Raw genomic sequence first — 24,935 nt, 5'->3', positions numbered from 1 at the left:
TGAAAAAGTAACTACTGTATGTCATTTTCTTGTCACATTTGTACAGAAGGACAGGTTTCCAGTACTCTTGGAAGGTAACTTACCTTCCTTGATAAGCTCAGATAGTCTGCTAGAAAGCTCAACCTTTCAAAATAACAAGGACAGAGAGAGGGACAGCTTTACAAATAAAATGCTGTAGGCTAGAAATAAACAGATCAGTGATTTACAATAGCTGTTATTCTTCCCAACAGAGTCTGCAAGATAGAAACATTGTTATAAGCTACATGGCTGCTAATGCTGAAAAGCACCTGTATGGCTTTGCAAAAATATGCATACAGTTAATATGTTTTTACTTCTTGGAGAAGGAAGAAATTATGTATTAAAAAAAAGTATCAGGTTCATTTCAGAGAACAGGAACACAGTGATAAAACCAGACTGTGAAGAACTAGTTTGTAACAAAGAATATAAATTGAACAGAAAACAATACAGTAAACTCTCAGTTAACCAGAACTCAAGCAACCAGCACTCTCAAGCAAACGGAAAAAAAAAATTAAAGAAATACAGTACAATTTTCATGTGTTGCACTTTGTCCCTGTCCCCCACCCCGCAGAAACATAACTTACGTTTGTAGAGTCTTAAGTTTTAAAAAGGAGGATAGGAATAAATTCCCTCTCCCCAACCTGAAAAAAAGTCAAACCAAACAAAAAGTATACGGTACAGTATTAGTCAGTCCTATTTTTAATAGTAACTCTCAAGCAACCAGAAACTAGAGTTATCCGGCATCTACTAATACCCATAGTTGCCAGTTAACAGAGTTTACTGTATAATCTTTACTATGGCACAATTTGACTTATTGGTTTGGGCTATAAATGGTCTTGTTGATAAAAAAAAAAAGTTAAGGTACTAACTTATGTTTTAATAGCTACATAGAAGTAATAATGTTATGATAGGTACACCTGAATCATACAAACCATGAAACTTTTGTGAACAAAAGTGGTAAGGAGGGTTTAAACACTCTGCCGCCCAAGGCTGGAACAAACTCCCAAGCTACATTTGTTCCATCATTCACCCATCCCACTTTAAATAAAAACTCAAACTTCATCTACTCATCTCCAAAATATGTCCTTGTCAAGCCCCTACTTAAGCTACCCACAACCCTACTATATACCTTTTCAGTCCCTCCATATACAGTTAAGTTATTGTGGATACTTATTAAACTCTACCATCAATACTGTTGGACTTAACTCTTTTTGTAAATATGTAAATATGTTTTTAGTCTGTAAAAATATTGATGTGTGTACATCATGCATTTGCAGTTCTACTTTGCCTCTCTAACATTCTTGTACAACTGATTTTGACCATATGTTTTACTCAAATGTTTGATTCTCTGTAAACTGTCTGTGTTTTTTTTGGAGCTTTTCTCCTCGGGTCTCCACTGAAAATGGGCCACAAGCCCAGCTGGACCAACCCAGTTAACAAATGTCAACAAATAAATTTGCTGGAAGAGAGGCTGAATGAAAGAAGAGAGTCTTAATGGCAGGGAAATAAAGACGGAGGAACAAATGAAAGACAGGCAGGGATGTTTCATGTCAGGGAGACATCAGTAGGGTGTGAGACTTACACTAGTGACACTACATATTCCACCAAAGGTAGTGAGACAGGATATAAAAAATATTATGGGAGAAGTTGCAGCCTTTCATCAAGGATATAGGATAGCACCAGGAGACTGAAACGCTATAGGAAATAAGGAATATATGTCTCTGGAGAGCCAATATACCACAGAATACTGGGTGCGGGAATATACCTTAGATCAATATATACTTGCAATTTGGTTTAATGATGCAATAAAAATGGAAATAAGGAATATATCTCTGGAGATCCAATATACCACAGAATTCTGGGAGAGGGCAGATACCTTAGAGCAATATATACTTGCACTTCGTTTAATGATGCAATAAAAATAAGGCAGAAAGAAATGGAAAATACACATTTTCAACAGCATAGAATTCCAGGAAAAAATTAGATAGATGTTACATATTGAAATACTGCAACATGAATGAACCATGAAAATCAAACCTGGCAAGAGATTCAGGCTACACATCGATATACAAATTAAGTTTTGAAAACATCTATAGCATGTGACAAACACTGGCCATTTCCCACTATTCCTTCTAAAAAGGAATCTTAACTGAAATGTCATCAGTTTTGAGTGCGCTGTAAAGGCTTCTCAAAGAAGCAGGATAATTGTTTGTTTCTTTCGGCTTTTCCCGGTTAGGGGTCACCACAGTGGAACTCCGGTCCGCTAATGATTGGTAGTTGATTTTTACGTGCCGAGTTACCAGCCCTGACGCACAACCTTCAACGAAGGTACGCCCATTCACGCATGTCTCCACGCAAAAGACGCTCTAGCTAAGAATCGAACCAGACAGCGTCTTACTGTGAGGTGACAACGCTACCGCAGCACCACCACCGCGGATCAAAGAAGCAGGATATTAATAATCTGAATATAAAATGTGGTCACAATGAACAGCCACAGCACATATCTAGAGGGCTATAAAAAGTAAGGGATTTACTGCAACAAAAAGTATAAGCAAAAAATAAGATTGGAGAGCAGCTGAAAGAAGCTAAAATATCTATGGAAGAATACTTAGAAAACAAGAACAAACACAGAGCAATAGCTTTAAAAAACACTATTTTCTGAGAACAACTCTACAGCAACCAAATTGTTGGTTCAATGCTTGCGGTAACAAAAAAGGAAAGGATGAGAACTAAAACTATGAATTCTGAATAACAGGGTAGACGTGGACCTAGGAAAATTATTAATGTAATTGTGAATTATTACAGTATACTACATAAACAAAAACAATATGTAGGGATGGAAGTAACATAGGAAATGGTTATACATTTCAGACAGTTACAACTTTCTTAGTTAAAAGAAGTAGAAAAAATATATTAACAGTGAAACAAGGAAGCTAGAATTAAAGAAGGAACAACATACCAGAATACAAGGAAAACTTGTAGTACTGATGAAATTCCAATAGAAATGTGGAAAAAGAATGGGCAAGTTATACAAGACTAGCTAGTACTTTAACAATATTTTTCTGAGTGGAAATGTGGCTTTGACTTGGAAAGTAGCAGCAGTGGTAGTTTATTTAATTATTTATTGGCATTTGTTTACTTGGAATAGTCCACTGTCCCAATAAGAGTCCATTTTCAGGGGAGGCCCAGGGAGAAAAGCTCCACAATCAGTACACAAACATAGATATGTGACCAGACTTAACCAGTTGCAAAGGTCTATAAATGTACATATGAAGGAGTAATTAAGAAAAAGTTACAGTAAAGGCAAAATAGGATGAGTCAGTACTTACAGTAAAAACAAACTACAAGACAAATCAAACAAAGGCCAACAATGTAAAACAAATCAAATTGGATGTAAAGGGTAACAAATCAAATGTAAAGGCTAACAATGTACAACACTTCCGCCATACAAGAAGTAGGGTGCACACAACACTGTGTAGTTAGAGGTATGAAGAAGTAAAAGGGGTAAATGGAAATATGAATATATTCAACAAGTAGGATAAGTCTAAAGGGTGGTGTATTGGTGCAGAACAGATCCAGCCAGAAGAGAGGTCGACTTGTAAAGAACTTTTGAATGATGTCAGGTTATGAATTGATCTAATCGATAGTGGTGAAGCATTCCAGGCTTTGGCTACAGAAAAGGATAAACTGTGTGGCAGGTAGGTTGGGCTTGTGCACCTGCAAAAGATGTTTTTTTTAGATCTGAGAGACCTACTAGGTAAATAGTAGCTGAACAGTGAGGCGACGGCAGGACAAGCTAAGGGCTTGTAAATTAGTTTATGCAGTTATGATAGTGTGGGAATTCAAGCCACTTAAGGGAGTGTAGAGCAGTACAGTGATGGGTGGAATGTTTGGCATTAATAGCAAACTTGGCAACTTTCTTAGAACACATTTCAAGCTTACCTTTTAGGGAGGATTGTGGGTTAGTAAGTAATGGAGCACCACAAAAGAGCGAAGGAAGCAGATAGGTGGTAGCGAGGGTTTGTTTAGTGGAGGGGCTAAGAAAGTGTTTGTACCTGCAAAGAATGTCTAGCTTTTGGTGTTTTTTTTTTACATTATTCTGTATGTGTATGTCAAATGTTAGCTATTCATCAATAACTACTCCCAGTAAGTAACAACTTTATTATTGTTTTGCTTTGACATAGAATAGTAATCTGGGTCTTGTCTAGGAGGGGTGTTTTTCCTGGAGATAAACAGAAGTAGTTACATCGAAGGACAGAAAGATATCCTTGATCCCGGATGATACAGAGCTATTTCTATTATGAATCATAACTACAAACTATGGCAACTTTGGAAAAAAAGAATGGCAAAGACTTTGCTGAGAGTAACCGGTCTAGATCTGTGCAATTTTACAGAAGGTAGGCAAGCATTTGACAGTATGAATAGAACCCATATAATTTTAAAAGGACACACTAGGTAACAGCAATATCTAAGTTAATAAGTTTGGATATTTTAAAAGCATTTGACAGAGAGAAATTTCAATTTACTAAGGCATCCCTTGGGTCTTCACAAACATGAACACCATTAATTTTAACATCTACAGAGAAGCTTGAGCTGGGGTAAAGTGTGGTAGTAACCTGTCTAATGCATTTGGCCTTACAAGAGTTACAAGACAGGGTTGTCCACTTTCACCACTAGTCTTTGCTTTATAAATTATAGACATTAGCCAGGTACAAGTGGACATAAATGGAGACATACTAATCAGAAAATAACCTTTTTGCAGACTACATAATATGTTTCAAGTGTAGAGCATGATATGTAAATTATATTTGATAAATTTAAATAGTACAGAAAAATGTATAGGACATCATAGGAAGTTACTAGGCTATTGGCCCTGAGGCCCTTATATGCCTAGCCAAGAGTTTAGCTAAGGTTTAGAGATAGGTCAGCACCCAATGCCCCGGTCCAGCAGGGGCATGGGTGGAATCCCAGGGGAGTATTCTCCATTTCCCATCCAGTTATCCAGGTTGCACTTAAAAAAGGGTAAAGAGGTACTCTGCTTGACGTGAAGAGGGAGTCTATTCCACAGATGGGGCAAGTGACTGGGATAAAAACAAGTCCTATTGAGGTCACAGATTAGGTTGAGGCCACACATGCAGGTTATTGGAGTGGAGCTTGACATGCAGATATGCAGCAGTCCCATCAAGGCAGGGTCCAAGATCACCTTGTATGCCAGACAGAGGTCAACTTTGAGGAGTCTGTATGAATCGGAGTAGAGGGATAGGGCTTTTAGCCTGTGTAAGGTAGATGTATGAGGCCCTGGCTTCTCCTGGTGAAGAACCTCTGTAGTCTCTCCAGCTGCTGCATGTGCTTTGCAAGGTACATGCCGAAAGGGGCATTGTACTCAATAATGGGCCTTATAAGGAAAGAATACTGGGATGTCATGACCTTCTTGTCCCTGGATGAGATACCCTTAACCTATGAGGTGAGTCATGGTAGAAGGCTTTCCGTACAACGGAAGCAACATGGAGGTCAAAAGTCAGGTTGCTATCAACCCTGGGTGCCCAAATCCCTCATAACTGATTGTGTGCTTAGGACATTTTTATGTGATATTTTGTGAGGACGTCACTCTCCCCAAAGGGGATGATGATGCATTTTTTGGTATTCAGCTTGAGGCCATGTTTCTGGCGTTAGTCATTTTTTCTGGGTGAGACCCTCTTGCAGGATGTCTACATCACTAGGGGAACTGAAGACAGCACCCAGCTTGCCGTCATCTGCAAACTTGGTCAGCCATAGCCCACTGGTTTTGGCTTGCACCTCAGAAAGTACATCTCAAATAACAGAGCCCCTAAGACTGAACCTTGGGGTATGCAGCTAGTTACGAGTCTACTGCTTGGAGGTGGCTTCCCCATTTTGACTAGGTGGGTTCTATCAGTGAGCCAGTTTGCTATCCATCTGGTAACATACGGACTGATGCATAGTTGAGATAGTTTATCTATTATGCTGAGGTCCATGATAATCCGTTTCATGGCCTTGCAGAATAGGCTAGTTAGGCAGATTGGTCTATAATTTCCCGGATCGGTGATGGCTGTCCTCCACTCAGCTGGGAAGAAGCCAGTTCTCAGGTATTGGTTGAATAGGGCGCCTAATGGTGCTGCAAATTCCTGCCTGAGTTCACGCAAGATGCAGCCTGGGATATGATCGGGTCCCATGGAAGCTGTATTTTTTGCCGTTGAGAGAGCAGTGATGACCTGTTCCCTAGATACAAAGGGAAGGCGGTAGGTATTTGGATGTCCTGATTTACTGATGGGGGGGGGGGGGGCAGAGAGGTGAATTTTTCGCTGAATCTATCAGCCAGCGAGTTTGCTGTATCTACGGCATTTGTACATGTGGTGTCCTTGACCACCAGTTCTGAACAGATCTGGGTGCTTCCTTTGAGGTTGCAGACGTACGTGAAGAAGGCCTTGCGATTGTCTCTAGTAGATGTGGCCAATTTTGACTCGCTTTGGAGGATTTCACTAGTGCTCTAATTTGCTTGTTCAGGCTAATGAGACTCTGCTTCCAATTGGGCACCTGCTCCTTCTTGGTCTTGGACAGTAATATTTTCCTTTCATTATACAGTTTATTTATTGCAGATGTCCACCAGACAGGTTTACTCTTCCTTGCGGAGGATGATTTAGTCTTGTTGGGTATTCCTGATTCCATGCATCTATACAAATGCTCATACAGTGCTTTGGTGTAGTTTTGGATATTGGCATCAGTTCCTACAGAGGGGGAGGGGGCTGTGAAGCGGCTTATACTATCCCTGAGGAGGCTGTAATCAGCTTTGGAGCAGTTTTTATGTCTAACCCTAGCAAGAGGGGGCGGGGTTGGGGGAGATGGTGACTTCGAAAGTGACCGTTTTATGGCCGGATCTTACCAGGGCGGATGATACTGTAGGGATGCTGTAGTGGTTACTCAAGGTGGTTAATACCACGTCCAAGATATTATCACCTCTTGCTGGGGTATCGACTAGCTGTTCCAAGGGGTTTGCACTGAGAAAAATTGAAGAATCTCTGGGCATGTGTGTTCTGGCATGATTGGTTCTTCCAATCTATGCTTGGGTAGTTAAATTCACCCAGGATCAGGGTAAAGGATTGAATACTGATATGTGGCTCATGCATCTTGAGAAAGATTTGGGGGCTGGTAGCTAGCTATGATTTGAAGGGGTTTTGTCAATAGTTAACTGCACCTGGAGTGTCTCCTGTGCATCATACTCTTTGACCAGCCTGGAGGTGTGTATGTCTTTAATATATATATATTGAAATGCAACCTCCTTTGACTTTACTGCCCACAGTTTGGGGTCTGAATGAATGACAGGATGAGTAACCAGGTAAGGCTGGAGTGCTCTCCACAGCTTTGAACCATGTTTCTATGACTGCACAGATGTGAAGCAAAAACAAAGGTTATAGTAATGAACTATGCCCCAACACATAACTAGGTACACAATTTCCCTTTTTGTGGGATTATGCAGGGTAAGACACTTGGAGATTTGTTTCAAATGGGATACTGACCAAGCACCTAAGGAAGAGAATGTTGAGAAAGAACAAAGTACCCAAGATTTCTATATGTAGACTACATCACAAGGTGAAGGTGACAAGTCACTGATCCAGTTGTTAAGATTTGTAGCACAGTGTAAAAACAAAACAATATGGTCACTAATTTTTTAATTCAAATTACGCTGTATACATTTTTTTGTTTAGTAAGCAATGTTAACTCAAACACAGGATTAAGACTGAATAGAACACAGAATTATGATATTTGGATTACAGCACAGCTGAAAAACTATTTTGATGTGCTTACTATCTCTGTTTTGCTTTTACAGACAGTTGTTTTCTACTCTGTACGTGTGGTAACTGGAATGTTCATACCTCTCATCTGTCCCTCATTCTAACTGATGTCCCCGATTTTGACTGGTCTGTCCCTCTTAATCACTGTTAAAACTGGTAACTTTTGGAGATAAGGTAATGCATTACACTTAAGTTATAGACTTTTTAGTTCAGAAAAATGCATAACAATTCACATTATCTTATTCTGTCAATATCACAAGTTAATAGAGCTAATATTTTAAAAGTATCCCTAATTGCCCGATTATTTTTGATTTGTCCCAGATTCTGTTGAGATTTGTCCCCGATTGGTTGAGAGCTATGCTCGTTGCAGTACTGCATATAGAGCCTAATGCAGTTTTGTAACTCATTTCACTATATTCCTTCTGCACTGCCATGCTTGACGTGCCATAGTTAGTTGAAAACTCTAACATTTTCCTCTTCAAGCCCTGTGTTAGTGTTGAGCCATTCTGTGTTCCTCATACAGAAACTGGTTAGACTGGAAAAAATAAAAGCATGCTCAATGTATTCCTGTCCGTTTTACTTTCATCCTGTTTTCAAAGTACATTTACATATTTTATTTGCTGCTGCCCAGTTACGAAATCTATCCCTTGATAACAAATAAAGTTCGATACCAATGGTTTAACTATACATTCTTAATCTATCATTTTCCTACGCTGGTTTACTGTGCTCTCCCCAAGATACCCCAACAAGTTCAACTTTTATAGTACTCTCACAATCCACACATTTCCTTTTCCTACCTGTAAAAGGTAAACAGCTGTTTATCCATTTTGCATTTGACCTTCCTTGCTCACCATCTATTCGACTTGGCAGAATTTGCTTCATATCAAAAATTGGTTTCCACAGTTTTCACATTTTCCTATGACAGTTGTAGCTATAGTGTTTGAAAGCTGCAGAGCTTAGGGCAAAAATAAAGAGGCAAAACTGTTCTTCCAGTTATTATGCTTACTGCAGCTAATGGCACAGATTTACAGTACTGGTAATTTTTGTCTAAAACTCAAACCCATACTAATGTGGCTGATTTACCAATACACAGTAAATCTTAGTGAGTATCTTGGGTAGACAAGAGACTCTGGATCTCATCTAGCAGGCTCAGATTGAGATTAAAAGTATCATCCAATTTTTATCCATGTTCTGATAGCTGTAGAAAAGACAAACTGCCTCTTATTTATCTTCTTATAAACACCAGTCCCAGCCCAGGCCCTGCAATCTGCACCAGCAACCTTTTGCTGTCTTCTCCCATCCTCTCTACTTGCCAGTCTATAACCAATATTACACTTAAATATGTCTAATTATACATGGTTGATGCTGGACAAAAATGGACCCAGTAGCATCAATGAAAGATGAAGATAATTTCTAAAAAATGAGTGGTGGGCATCCTCTTCCCTAGCTAATCACTTATGCTGTTTTCATGGCAAAATGACATGCATTAAACCTGAAGGCTATGCTGCTAGTCACAGAAATGTGCTACACTGAGTACACCTTTGGTTAGTAGATGTTCTGTCACAGGTGTATGTAACCATAATTGATTACTAGTCTAACCTGTGACGGAGAACCACAAAGTTTTTAAGCTGATCCGAATACCACCCCACCCTCCTCAGTATCATTCATTAAGGGAGACAAAACAGGGTGCTCTTATAATGTTCTAAGAAAAATTAAATTTTGGTAGGCGATCTCAATATGGATTGGGAGGGGGAGATACTAAGGATGCACTGAACACAGATCTTTCACTAAGAACCTTATTCAACTTATCAGGAGGAGTCTAGGAGAGATGAATTGATCATGAAACAAATGAACACAGACAAATGATTCCATATCATGTGCTCCAATTAAGGTCATTCATGGTCTATGGGTATGTTGGGGGTGATAAACAGCTGATCTGTGTAGTGAGCCAGTGTAAAGAAGATTTTGGCTGAGAATGAAAAATTTGGGTATTCTTAATGAAGATCCTTCAACTTTTAACAGGGCAGCATTATGGTGGCACTAAAAGCTAGACAACGACTAAATATTTCTCTTTTTTTGTTTTAATGTCAATGATCCAGAATCTTCTCACACACAATCTCACTATAAAAGTGTCAGCAGTTCAGGAAAATAGTACAACAGGACATTCCCACAACCCCAAAACACTAAACATAGTATATATACAATCACACAAAGTAACTGCAAATTTCCTAACCAGCACCATTGCGTAATCCTTAACTTTAAAAACACAATTAATATTAAAATCCAAAGGATCCAACCTTCTGTATTTTGATGAATGGACAAGCAATAGATCGATGTGAATCCTGTGAGCCATATCTCAGTGGATTTACAGCGTGGATGAGATGATAACAGCTATCCTGCTCTTCACATTTTACAATTAAAAATGATGCAAGTCAAGGAAAATTCAAAGTGACCAAAATAAGAGGGCAGTAATACCCATGGCTCTGCATGCCAAATCACACATCATGACAGCAATCTACGGCCTAATCGGACTCCAATGTAAGGCTAGGGCAGTACTCATAATCTCTGCCCATGCCCCAAAGTAGGATTTTGACAGCCAGGAGCAGTGCATTCAGGCAGCAATTGCAAAACCTACCAGATAAAGCAGGACAACATGAGTCGGTGATGATAACGAGAGATTTCAATGTACATACTGGGTCATACAAAACAGGATATGATAGTACAGGAAAAAATGGGAAATAGAAGGAGACAAGACTATGAAGTAATACTTTCTGGCTAACAAACAGGCTGAGAGAGCAATTGTAATAGCAAAAAACAAGGCATCAGAGGAGTTCTTCCAGCTTCTGGAAAATGACTCGGTGAAAGAAACTCTACCACACAGCAAGGTAAAGACAGAAAAATAAAGATGACAGCCATCAGGCACCCTTCATAAGGGATGCCAGCAACAACCTACTCACCAGTCCACAGGACAAAGGCAGATGGAAGGAGTGCTTCTAGCAGTTTCTGAATGAAGAAAACCCCACAGAAGCTGTACTGTGTCAGACACAGCCTACAATGAAAGAAGAGGAGCACACCCTAAAATAAACAAGAACTGCACTAAGAAAAATGGTACAGGAAAGCAGCAGGCTCACCACTGTAGGTATGATCAAGATGTTGGGTGAGTTTGGGGAGAAATGGTTCCAGAGGTACTCACAGCAATATGAGAAAAGGAGTATCCCAGATGACTGGAGAATGAGCATTCTAGTGCCAGTGTACAAGAACAAAGGAGACTTTTCCAACTGTGGGCAGTACAGAGGTATCAAACTATAGTCACTCTGCATTAAAATTCTGGAGAGGGCGATTGTTAAATATGCAGACTAGTAAAATGTAAGACCAGAAATGAGCAGCTAAGATTCAGATCATGATGGAGCACCACAGAAGACCCACTGTTCACAGTGACACAGTCAGCTGAGAAGAAGCTAAAGAAGAAGAAAGAGTCCAACTGGGTATTCCTAGAATTGGAGAAGGCATACAAGGCCCCAAGAAAGTAAATATGGGCAGTCTTGTGATGGTTCAAAGATCCAGAAACAAAGGTAGAATTAGTGTAGGTTATGTACAAGGACCCAATGACAAGTACAAACAGGGTTCAGACTCACAGAGGGATTCCCAGTGGGAGTGGGTATGCACCAGGGTTGATCTCTGAGCCCACTGCTGTTCATACTGGTGAAGGACTACATTAGCAAACAGATCAGGGAGGACAGGTCAACAAAGATGTATGTAGATGATGTGGCATTACAGGCACACTATGAACAAGAACTTCAGAAAATAATAGGAGAATGGAATGCAGACTGGACGAAACAGTACACATAAGACAGCTTAGTGGCAGAAAATGGGGGAATTCAGAAGAAGATGAAAACTGAGATAGAAGAAAAAATAGTGAAACAAGTTAACAGCTTCAAACATCTAAAAATAATTGCTGAGGATATGAAAGTTAGATTTGGATGGACTGCAGCCAAATGGCACAGAGTATCAGGGATATTGTGTGACAGAAGAATGCCAAAGAAGCTGAAAAGTGGTATAAAACAATACTACTGTATGGTACAGAAACATGGGCAGTGAAGGCAGGGCAGCTGAGGAAGCTAGCGGTGATGGAGAGGAAGTGCCTGGGATGGGTAGTAGGTTGCGCAGTGTGGGACAGAAGAGGAAATAAGAACGTCTGAACAGAAGCCCAAGAAGCCATAATTGCAGAAAAGGTCAAAGAGAACAGACTACACTGCTTAAGGCACATCTGCAGGAAAGCAGAAAACAAACAATCGGTTGAAGATGATTTTGGACAGACAGGAAGAAGACAAGATGAAATGAGGGCATCCAGCAAAGAGATGGATGGATGGATTATGTGAGATAACACCCATAACACTCAAACATGACAGTCGAAGGTAGGAGAGTGGTACCAAATCAAGAGAGATGGCAACAGCTGATGCAACACCCTGACCCCATGTAGAAAACGGGAAAAAGAGGATTTGTGATGAAGATGCTGTTGATGATGTAAGGCCTAACTGACTCTTTCAGATGATCAGATATTCAAAGTTTTAAGGGGTAATCTAAAAAAAACCCTTTAACTTTTCAAATTTGACGTTTTATGCTAAAAATAATATTTTTTTCTAATTGTTTTTACATATCAGTACGTAATATTTTTGGTTTTGACCTTTCATTTACTGAATTCCTGTTCTGGGGTTAGTAAACCATCTGCACTTTTAGTTTGCACTGTCAAGCAAAAATCAAGAGCAGTGGCTCCGTTATATCATAATGCACTATGAGGTTATGCTCATCACCCTCACTCCTGACATTCAAGGACACTGATATGGCTGCAATCAAATGTTCCCCCACTCATGCTCCCTTCACTCACCCCAAATTAAAAAGCCTTTTCAGCCCTAAAGTGGCACTGTGGCAAAGCATGAACCATGGATCTCCCCTGGCAGAAAAAAAAGGTAACTCAGCCATCAGCTTAATCAGTCTCCACAACCACAGCCTCCAGCACTGAAACCAATAAAGAACACAGCTCTTAAGACATTACAGATGGGAATGTTTCATCTGCAACAAGATAAGTTACAAAGCCTGCTGTGCAGAAAAATATACACATTGGGAGTCCAGGACAACTGCATCACTTGTACCCCTCAATTTGGGTCTGTTGCTACAGTCAATGTTCCTTTATACCCTTCTGCCATTTTCAGTTTGTTTCTGTAAGAAATAAATGGTTATTTCAGCTCTGATATAAAGTAAGTAAAAGCAACATTCTGAAATGTATGTTTTCAGATACTTATGTCAAAAACCATTCAAACATAACAATGCAATACACTTTGTACCTTAGTTATCATTACAGTGACAGACTTTTTATTTTACCAACTCTTGCAGCACATGGATTTTCATTCAGACTGGACACGAAACAGTTATTACAGTGCAATGTGCTGCATTTAGCAATTAATGAACAACAAATTATACCTATGTGGTGCATATATATATATATATATATATATATATATATATATATATATATATATATATATATATATATATGTGATAGATTCAGGAGGTGGGGAGGGCTTGCCCCCAACATGAAGGGATGCATGGAGGGGCTTGACACCCCTGCAAAAAGAAGTTTTAAGGACAGATTGATTCTCGAGATTCACTCTTCTACAACTTTTTAGCCTGTTTTTTTTGGCCTTTCGGCACTTGGCATCGAGTACCAGCATTTCAACATGAGCCATATCAGACTCCCAAGACAGGCTCAGTGATAGACGGGTTTTTGTTACATGTCCTAAGTTCCATTTCTTTCTGTGCTGATAGGATACATGTAATGCGACAAAAATGTATAGATGCCTACTGTAAAATCACAACCACCTGCTCACTTCCTGCTCCCATCAGACAGACTTCCAAATAGAAGACCCTCGGGTCTCCAATGGGACATTTGAATTCTTTACCCTGAAGGGAAGAGAATGGAAGAGCAGAAACATGGCCATTCTCTGCTTCAATTCCCCCCAACCCCTCTCATGGAAATCTAATCAACCTGGATCATCAGCACCAAAGAAGGTTTGTTATCACATGTGCCACTGGGCCAACCCAAGAGAATCTAATTTCAGGAAAATGTTTACTTTCAATAATTATGAAAGTACAAACTGCATACTATTTTTATCTATCTAAACATTGAATTACTATTCCGAAAACCTGTACCTTAAATCAGATTTTAAACTTCTATTCAAAATTAAAGGAGATCAGTCTGTTTACCTGACAGGTTTGTATACATTGTAAATGCAGACTCCAGAATCTGTCCATGTTTCCTTTCAGCATCTTCATCAGCTTCCTCTTCAGATGAACTATACTGCTCTTCTGCAAACTTCTTTGCTGCTTTAATATTTGCTTTTCTTATTTCTTCAAATTTCCTGTATGAAGACATGTCTGTACAAACAAAAGAAAAGGATTGTAAAAACAAAACTGTAACAGAACATAAAACAATACCAACAAAATGCATTGTAAAATAGTACTGTCAGAACCAATACACCACAAGCATAGCCAAAATATTTTGGGAACTTACAGAAGTTACTACTACAAAACTGCTAGAAAGCAGAGTTAAAGACAAACGTGCTAGAGGGCAAGCCATACAGTGTAAACAGGTGTTTTAAGGAAACAGGGTAAATAAGCAGATAGAGAAAAAAATAAGAATATGTAAAAATGGTGAGCAACACCTGTGCTTAGCAGACTTTGCTATAGAAGCTGCATCTCAGACTAAGACAGAGGTACTAGGGTATGAGTAGTGACATGCCAACTAAGGAACTGGTTAGGACAAGGTAAGACTCAGCAGCTGATGGCCAGCTCTCCTACATTAAGGAGTGAAAGTGTGGTTTCTGCAACAGCAACATTGTCTAATAGAGATAAAAAGGTTAGGCCCATGCATAAAAGTGCATGGCTGATCCTGTGTGTAATACATCACTAAGGTGTAAAGGCACCATTGGATTAGTACTTGTATACACAGTGCTCATTTGATATGCAGGAACATACACAATATTGTGATATATATTTCAGTGAACCCTAACAACATGCTCCTAAAAGAAAAAAATGCTAAAAAGAACAAAACCCATAAAATGTGAAAAATCATACACCGCAAGGTATTGTTCAGCAACCACATACATACACTTTAGTTAATTACAAAGATGCTGCTGTAACTTTCTGTTGCTAATTCTTATGTTATGGACTATAAAACAGCAAACAGTGACTTTTCGCACTTAAGAGGTTTCCAAGGTGACCAATTACAAATTTGGCAGACTGTAAATACGGTTACATGGCATTCACCATCACATTTCAGAACTTTATACTAATTTCTAGCATTAAATAGAATTTTTTTCACTGTATCATTATACAAGATACAAGTTGACTTCAGAAAAATCAATGCACAACTATAACATACCCCCCCACAAAACAGCCTACAAAGTAAACTATTTTTAATATACAAGAAAGACAGTTTTCAAACAAGAACTGTAATAAAGAAACAGTTTCATAAAAAGCAGTATTCAATAAACAAGAACTGTAATAAACATAGTTTCATAAGAAGCAGTAGATTATATGACTTTCACTAGGAGACAAGCCTCTTGAATTACCCCATGTGAGGACTGTCCTCTAAAATGTTAATATTCTAACTCCCATGATTTAACAACTTCGGAAGAATGAATATTTGTTGTTTTCGTTTGAAATTGAATACTCCCCAAAGCTATACAACCTTGGAGTTGGAATAAAGTACTGAGGTGTGGGGAGGTGCAAGTCCCCTCTGTCACTCTGATGTTCCATTAAAACGTTGAGGCTTGTGTGTTCGTTTAAAGCAGTTTACTGTGTACAAATACATCAGGATGGATAGCAGGAACATTAAACTTGAACTATCTAACTACTGACTACATACTTGCATACTCACACTCTGGCTGCTCACTCAAAATAACACACTTGCTTGCACATGGTCAGAACTTATATGCAGGTGCTGATTCACTGGAAAGCGTTTTAAACGTGCATCACACACACTGATCTGCATCCTCCCTCTTTACTGAGCTGTCTCATATAAACAATGACATTTTAATAGTCTTGCAATTATACAACAGTAATAAAACAAAACAGTCATGTCCAGGTTGCCGTGTATCTGGAAGTAGGTTTCGAAATGCAACCTGATATAATAATTAAGACTGGGTTTTAGCAACAGAGCGGTCATTGGGGAATGTTCTGCTTGAAGAGTTTTGGTGATTTTCTTAGCAACGGGGATTGCCGACAGGATGTCCTCTGGAACAGGAACATTGGACAACTCACTCAGAACTAGTCTTTGTCACAGGCAAGATGCTGTAACACTGGTTCGGACACTGGTAACAAATCCTTCAGATTTTGTCTGAATTCCATTCCTTTGGGATTCCACAATGTATGATCTCGGCTCTTGACAAACTTTTCACAAATCCAGTGCGATTAAAACATTTTGATATCTGCATCCTTACTATCTCCCCTTTTTTCAGTGAACCGAGTGGTTTGCTAGTTTTATCATAGTAAGGCTTCTGGGACAAACACTTTTTCAACAGTTGGGCTTTTACTGCTTTGATGTTCTTAGTATACAGAACCAATAAATTACTGCTGATTGGTGGTGTGGTTCTGGTTTGTCTCAACATAATCATGGATTAGCACGAAGAATGTTTCTGAAATTCAGCAAGTTTAGAAAAACATTGGTATTGTCACACATGGATTTCTCGAACAGTTGTTTTGCACTTTAAACTGCATGTTTAGCCAAGCCATTTGACTGCGGGTACTCAGGACTACTCATAATATGAACAAAGTCCCACGCTTCTGCAAATCTCTTGAACTGCTGACTTATAAACTGTGCACTATGGTCAGAAATAACTCTGTGCAGACTACCATGGCCAGAAGAATGTCTCTTCAATTTAGTAAGGACAGTACTAGAAGTTAGGTTGGGAAGTAGGGCAATCTCGAACCAATACGAATAAGCATCTACTAACAACAAATAATGCTGACCATTCCACTCCAAGACATCTGTGGCTACTGTCGACCAAGGTAATTTAGGAGTCTGGCTTAACTGAAGTGGTTCTTTTTGTTGATGCGGCCTTGTACTATTACATACTGAACCAGATGAAAGTACTTTCTCAATATCTCGTGACATAGAAGGACAAAATACTAGACCTCTCAACCTTCTTTTGGTAGAATCAGTTCCTGGGTGGCCACAATGCAAGATCTTAATGTACTCTTGTTGCAAGGATTTTGGAACAATCACTTTAGGACCTTTCATGATGATACCATTGTCTGACAAAATCCCATCTCTATATGGAAAATAAGGTTGCACTTCCACTGGTAAAAAAGGTTGCTTTGAAGGCCACCCTTGACTGATAAAGAGGTTTAGCTTCTCCAGAATTGGATCTCAGACTGTCTGTGCTCATCAAGACGTGTTGGAAGAAAAAATTCTCACTTCCATGACCTCAAAATCAAGTTGCTCATTGTTATGCTCTTCTGTTTTTTTTTTTTTTTTTTTTTGGCAGATCTGGATAAGGTTTCAGCAAGATAAAGAAGTTTACCTTTTGTATAAACAGAACAAGAGTGAAATTGTACTTCTGTAATTTGAGCATCATGCATTGCAATTTGGCAGGAGCTATATTCATAGGCTATTTCAAAATAGTGACTAGAGGTTGGTGGTCAGTTGTGATCTGGATAGATCGACCATACATATAATCATGGAACTTCAAAGATGCAAACACAACTGCCAAAAGCTCTTTCTCAATCTGGGCATACTGCATCTCAGTCTGGGTAAGAGTTCTTGATGCACAGGTTACTGGTCTACCCTCTTGGAGGAAGACTACACCTAGATCAAATTCAAAAGCATCACAGGAAAGAGTAACTGGTTTGTGAACATCACAGTAGCGGAGAGTTGGTGGGTTAGCAATTTCTGCTTCAGGACATCAAATACTCTTTGCTGCTGCTCTGACCATGACCAGGTTTACACCTTTGCGTGTCAGCTCTCTGAGCAGTGCTGAAAGCTAGCTTAAATCTATAATGAACTTGCATAGATAGTTGACCGTACCAAGAAAATGTTCTATGGCTTGAATATTGCCTGGAGCTGGCATCTCGAGAATTGCCGTTTGCTTTGAAGGATCTGATCAAACTGGAACTTTTGTCACAGCTTCTCATAGCCTGAACTTGCACTTTTGAGGATTCAGCTTAAGATTTACTTGATATGCTCTTGCCAGAACTTTCTTGAGATTTCTGTCATGTTCGGCTTCACCACTGCCTCCTACTACAATATCATCTACTATAACTGCACATGGATAGCCAGAAAAACACTTGCTCCATTGCAGGCTGAAAGATTTCACTGGCAGAATTCATCCCAAATGGCATTCTCAGAAATCTGTTTCTTCCAAATGGTGTACTGAATGTGGTTAATAATGAAGATTTTCGGTCAAGCAAAATTTACCAAAATGAACTGTTTGCATCCAAGACAGACAAAATAGTGCTGTTTGGCAGGAGGGCAGTAACCTCTTTGACTCTGCACATTGGATGGTGAGGCCTTTTTAATGCTTTGCTCAGATCTCTTGGATCAATACATTTTCTGACATCATCTGAGCTTTTCTTATGAGCTACCACCATGGAGGACACCCAATCAGTATGTTCTTTTACTGGACAAAGCACTCCTTAGCTGCACCATTTTGTCTAGTTCGGCTTTTACTCTGTTCCACATAGCTACTGGAACTTTCCGTGCTGGTCTGATAACTGGGCTAACCTCTGGGTCTAACTTCCTAGAGTACACAACTGATAGCTGCCTAGTTTGTCTGCAAAAATATCAGCACACTCAGAAAAAACAGTTTGGTCGAAATTTGAGCTGTTGTCATTCAGACTTACATGGTGAATCTCTAAGTGAAAGCAGTCCCATTTTCAAACTGTCTCTGAGCCCTAATAATGACTGCACGTGTCTTTTGTCTACAAAAAACTGCAAGACATAGCTGTTCCCAGCAGAACAACATGAAAGCAGTACTGAGCCTTCGTTCTGAATTTCTTCACCACCGTAAGCAACAAGCTTTGCACACTTTGTCACATCAAGTTGTTCTGTAGCTTTTACTCTGCTGACATAACACTGCACTTTGAGCCAGTTTGAGCTCTACATGACTCCCATTAATCCAAGCAGTACAAAAGATCTCACTCTGCCCACAAATCTACTGCATTAACTGTTTCACCAAGCGCAGACACACCACCAACATAAACAGTAGCATCGCAGCTTTCTAATTGATCAACTTGCCTCCTGGAATGCCCTCTTTTAATAAAAGAATGTGCCTTATTTGATTTACAAAACCTTTTGAAATGACTCCACTTATTGGAAGAATGACACTGCTGACCAAAAGCTAAGCACTTTTCTCTTTTGGGTTCATGAATACCCCCACAATTATGACAGTTTATTATGAAGCTAGGTTGGGGCACATGTTTTGACTTTGCCGACTCACCCTTATGCTTCACTGAGCATACCCTGGAATTTTCTGGAAAGACTCTGGGTTTCCCAGGGACTGTTACAGGGCCTGCAGTATCTGCCACATGCTTGGGCCCGTTTCTTTTAACCACGTGGTGCATACTATCAACATGAGCTTTGTCACTGTGCCTTCCATAGCTATTCTCATTTGTAAGCATACTTGTGCTTTTCTGTAACTTTGTATATCTGACAAATCTCAATGGCCTTATTTAAATGTTACATCACTGTCTCAAAGCAAAATCTCTCTCTTTCGGCCATTATTAATAATACACAAGACTATTTTTTTAATCAACTCATCTCTCAAATCACCAAAACTGCAAGTTTTAGCCTTATTTCTCAAGTCAGTTATATATGCTGCAAAAGTTTCACCAGGCGTTTGATCCCTCGTGTAAAATAAGAGCCTTTCCACTGTAATATTTGTTTGAGGGATATACATTTCTCTTGTGTAAAATAAGTGCCTTTCCATTCTAATATTCATTTGAGGGTTGCACATTTCTCTAAATTTACATTTTAAGCACTCCGGGTCTTCCCTTGTTTCAACCATTACCACTATATGGCTCTTTCCCCTCCCCTGCAAACACAGCAGGTGCATACACAAATGAATGCTCCTTTTAATGGCCTTTGAACCAGCTAAATTAAGCGGAATAAATGCTTTTGTATGTGGGTCTTTGTGGTGGTGTTGCGGTAGCGTTGTCGCCTCCCAGTAAGACGTTGTCCTGTTCGATTCTCAGCTAAAGTGTCTTCTGTGTGGAGACATGCGTGAATTGGTGTACTTTCATTGAAGGTTGTGCGTCAGGGCTGGCAACTCAGCACATAAAAATCTACTGCCAATCATTAGCGGACCGGAGTTCCGCTGTTGCGATCCCTAACCGGGAAAAGCCAAAAGACACAACAACAACATGTGGGTCTTTGTAAAAAAGTGCAGCCTGTATGAAAATATTGTATTCCTGCTCAAACACCCTCCAATTTTCTGCAATATTATCATCAAACACAAGCGGTGCAGGTCTGCAAAAACCCTTCTGTCACGCCCAAAGAATATAAAGACAATGCAAAATTGTCCTTGTAATTATGTACAAACATTCACACACACCAGGTACATGTAATAACATTCAAATGCACAATAAGCTCTTTGGAATACTGTACTCAGTAAAATATGCTTTGAAATAACTGTATTTTGCAGAATATTCTTTGAAATAACTTTACTTTGCGAAATTACTGCACTGTAATGCTGCGCACATTTGTAAAGTGCAAATACTTTGCACATTTCGGATATTTTGAATAGTTTTAGTTAACATAAAAAAATAGCACATCATGAACAAAAATGGTAGTTTTCCTTGTTTTATACATTTTATGCAATTCAGATATTTTCAAACATTTTCATAATTATTTTGAATATTTTTTATCAATATGTTGCAGTTTAAGGCATTTCATTTAATAAGAAATTAGTTTTGAGCAGTCTGAGTGCTTTGTTTTATATTTATAGCAAAATAAATAATTTGAGCAAGTTTTATAGGTTCATAGGTTCATACTAGGCTATCTGCCCTAGGGCATTTATAAGCCTAGCCAGAGTGTGTTTGGCTTTCGCCACCCATTTTAAATTAATTTTGCTATGCCCTTTTTCGAGGTTAGTATACTGTGCCTCTGTCTAACAGTGACACAGAAGTGATACCCGGGGTAAACCTACGATCTCCCATCCACTCATCAAAATCCCTCTTGAAAAGAGTCAATGAGGGACTCTGCCTAACCTGGACTGGGATTTTATTCCAGAGTGAAGGGAGCCTCTGGGTTATGAATCTGTCCCTCCAGCATGTCCTACTTATTCAGTGCTGAGGTTCAAGTCTCGAGCGCATAGCTTGATGGGATTTGGATTTTCTGAGGTGCAGCATGTCCATTAATTCCGGGTTGGACATGGCTTTATACGTCAGGCACAGATCGCCTCTGAGCAGGCGGTATGCCACTGAGTAGAGCTGGAGTTTCTTTAACCGGGCAGCATATGGCATCTGTTTGAGCCCTTTGATCCTCTTGGTGAGGTACTTTTGGGGTCTTTCCAGTTGCTGCAGGTGTCTGGTAAGGTACATCCCAAAAGGGGCACTGTACTCAATTATGGGCCTGATGAGGGATGAGTAAAGAGGCACGATGACCTCCTCTGATCTAGATGTGAATCCCTTCATGATAAGGTGGGCTATTTAAAATGTTTTTCTAACCACTTTGGCCACGTGGTTGTCAAATGAGAGATTGCTATCAACTTGGGTCCCCAGGTCCCTAATTACTTCTTCTGTATTTAATGGATTACCACCTATGTGGTAATTTGTGGGCACTTTGTTTTTGCCAAAGGGGATGACTATACACTTTTTGGCATTTAGCTTGAGGCCATGGCTCTGGCACCAGTTGTCTGTTTCTATGAGGCCCTTTTGGAGGATGCTTGTGTCGGCTGGAGAGTCGATTATGGCGCCCAGTTTGCAATCATCTGCGAACTTGGTCAGCCACAGTCCTTCAGTGTTGGCCTGCACCTCCAAGAAATATATACCGAACAAGAGAGGTCCCAGGACTGAGCCTTGTGGGACGCCACTTGTAACTGGTTTGGAGTGTGACATGGCTCCAGCAATTCTAACCCATGTGGGTTCTGTCCTTGAGCCAGTTTGCAACCCATCTAGTGATATAGGGGTTTATATTTAAACTGGTGAGCTTATCTATAATGTCCGAGTGGGGTACTGTATCGAAGGCTTTTGCGAGGTCCAGGTAGGCTGCGTGGACCATCTTCCCCTCGTCAATGGCCTTGGTGACTGTTTCAAAGAAATCAACCAGGTTTAAGAGGCAAGATCTGCCCTTAAAGCCGAACTGGGTAGGATCCAGTGTCTGTAGGTCCCCAATATCTTTATTTATGAAGTCCATGATGATCCTTTCCATAGCTTTGCAGACCAAGCTAGTCAGGCTTATGGGGCGATAGTTTCCAGGATCCGTTGAGGCACCACCTTTGTGGAGAGGGACCACTGTTGCTATACGCCACTCTTTGGGTACATATCCTGTAGTAAGGCTGAGATTGAACAGTAGTTTTATGTTTGGGTTTAGCTCTTCTTGGAGTTCATGTAGGACGCAGCCCGGGACACAGTCTGGTCCCATTGATGCTGTGTTTTTTGCTTTGGAGAGGGCAGCTCTTACCTAAGCATCTGAGATGTCAGGGGGGCAGCACTCTGCTGGGATAGATATTTGCCCTTTTGGTGGGAGAGTTTGCGCTGAACCTGTCAGCTAGGATGTTGGCAATGTCTGTGGGTTCGGTGTATTTTTTGTCATTTTGGACTCATTCTGAGCATATCTGGGAATTCCCACCCAGGTTCCTAACATAACTAAAGAAAGCCTTGTGATTATCCTTAGTGTCCTGTGCAATTTGTCTCTCTAAGCTGGCCTTAAGACGATTTTATGAGTGCCCGTAGTTTTTTGCTAATACTGATCAGAGATGCCTTCCCTTTTTGGGATTTTGCTCTATCATGTAGTAGCTTCCTCCTCCTATTGCATAGTTTATTTATGGCTGGGGTCCACCAGACAGGACGTCTGTCTTTGGAGGACTGGGTCTTGGTTTTATTTGGGATTGCATGATCCATGCATTCCTGAAGGTGTTAGTACCTGGAATTTCTTTCTGACCTGTTTTGCGAGTCGTTTGAGCAGTAGGGGTGATCCACTCTCATATATTCCTCCAACTTTAACTGGTTGCATCATGGCTGCAACTCTGGATCCCATTCTGACACCATGTCACTCTTCTTATGCTCATTAAGATGACATTGAGGCTTGGGTGTTCAGTTTACTGTGTACAAATACATCACAATGGATGGCAGGAACATTAAACAAACTAACTAACTGACTGACTACATACTTGCATGCTCACACACTGGCTGCTCACTCAAAATGACACTTTCTTGCACATGCTCAGAACTTATATGCATGTGCTGATTCACTGGAAAGCTTCTTAAAGATATAGCACACACTCTGATCTACACCCTCCTGTGGCACGCAAGAGGCTCCCCTAGTTTGTATGTGCTGCAATATCGTTTTTTTTTATAACTGATGCTTATTGTTTGCGTTTTTTTATGATACTGGGATTCAGTTCTTTGTCGTTCTGTGTATTCTGCTTGAGAAGTTGTGTTTGGACTCGGACACCAAAATCTCTATATAACCATTTGATGGCTAAATTCTAGAACTCTCTACCACTTTTAAAAAACAGAAAATGCCCCTAAAATGCCTCAAACAACAATGTAGGAAAGCTCTCAAAACCCAATGCCAGGTAAACTGTTCTGCAAATACACCAATGTTAACACCTGGCTTTGTACTAACCTTTGCCCGTCTGAAATGGACTCCCATCAGACAGCTTGCAAGTCTTCTATACTGAATTTTTAATAATGCTGTATCATCTCTACTGTCACAAGCTTAATTTTACCCCCGTTGTATCTGCATATAATACTGCTCTCTTATTACACTGGATGGTATAGAATAAGTTTACGAATATATACTGGGTGGTATATTACATGATTAACAAACATATGTGTTAATATTGTGTATGTGTATTTGTATATAGTTATATACATACACACACAAATAGTCAATAAATTGTACATATGTACATTAACACACACACACTCAATAGTTTCATTTGTGCTTCAAAAAAAAAAACAAAAAAAACCAAAAAAAATTTTTAGAGCCTTCATCTATAGGCCTCTGTTGAAAATGTGTTATGCCAAGAAATTTCTGGTTAATAAATATTTCATGATAATGAATGGCAATTCTGAAAAATGTTCACCAGTTTTGGATGCTTGCATTCCACGATCCATGCAATGGAACATGACTGCTAGAAGGCAACTTCTCCCTGGAAAACAGCAAACCCCTCTCTCTACCAGGTTCCAGAGGAGTATCATGCTAAGGCAGGCCAGGGGAATAAAAGGTCAATTGGGCAACAGGAGAGCTACAAGGTCATACTTCTTGTTGAAGACAAATGAAAAAAGTCCAAGAAGTTTGTTGGCATGATGGATTACACCATCCAAACTTACAAAAAGTTTCAGTTTCAGGTCTAACTACACAAATAAGATGCTTGACCAGCTTTATTTGAATGCTGAACTCTCACTTTAATACAGGTATATGTATAGTTACTTATGCATATCCATGTTTATAGTTGTCAAATGCTTGCATACAATATATTCCATTTTAACACGATAGTGTGATTCTACCAATGTGAATGTACATTTTTTTATTCAATATGCTTTTATGTAATGTGAACCAGTTTAATATGCTGTGTATCATTTTCTAATACTGCACTTTCAATGACGAAACTAATGTTTAATGTAACTGTAGTAATCTACACTATCTTGGACCAATGGAGATTTCCTCCTCAGGACTCCAATGAAAATGGGTTCTACATCTAGTCGGACTGCCCTGGTAAACAAAATTAACACAATAAATGTACTTAGTGTTTATTTAGCAGGTAGGACTACAAAGGAACGTTTTTCAATCATGACCTATTTACAGTAATAGTTAAAAATATAAAGTGTAGCAAAATTCTAAAAAGACCTACCAAATATAAAGTAAAATACATAGGATACTTAAGC

At 39.6% G+C, this 24,935-nt stretch overlaps 1 protein-coding gene across 2 annotated transcripts in view; it reads right to left on the bottom strand.

Annotated features, from left to right (window-relative positions):
- Window positions 1-24,935, bottom strand: part of NFXL1 (nuclear transcription factor, X-box binding like 1) — a 1,793,512-nt gene that overhangs the window by 1,753,277 nt on the left and 15,300 nt on the right. For both annotated transcript variants that reach the window (XM_044062425.1, XM_044062424.1), the window contains exon 2: window positions 14,088-14,258. In XM_044062425.1, the coding sequence (XP_043918360.1) occupies window positions 14,088-14,256 (169 nt within the window). In that variant the 5' untranslated portion in view covers window positions 14,257-14,258. The remainder of the gene's footprint in view (window positions 1-14,087; window positions 14,259-24,935) is intronic.

Source organism: Protopterus annectens, chromosome 2.part1 (assembly GCF_019279795.1).
Source record: "Protopterus annectens isolate FY-2018-M chromosome 2.part1, PAN1.0, whole genome shotgun sequence".
In the NCBI taxonomy this organism is placed as follows: Eukaryota; Metazoa; Chordata; order Ceratodontiformes; family Protopteridae; genus Protopterus; species Protopterus annectens.
This window is presented reverse-complemented; position numbering and strand designations above follow the sequence as displayed.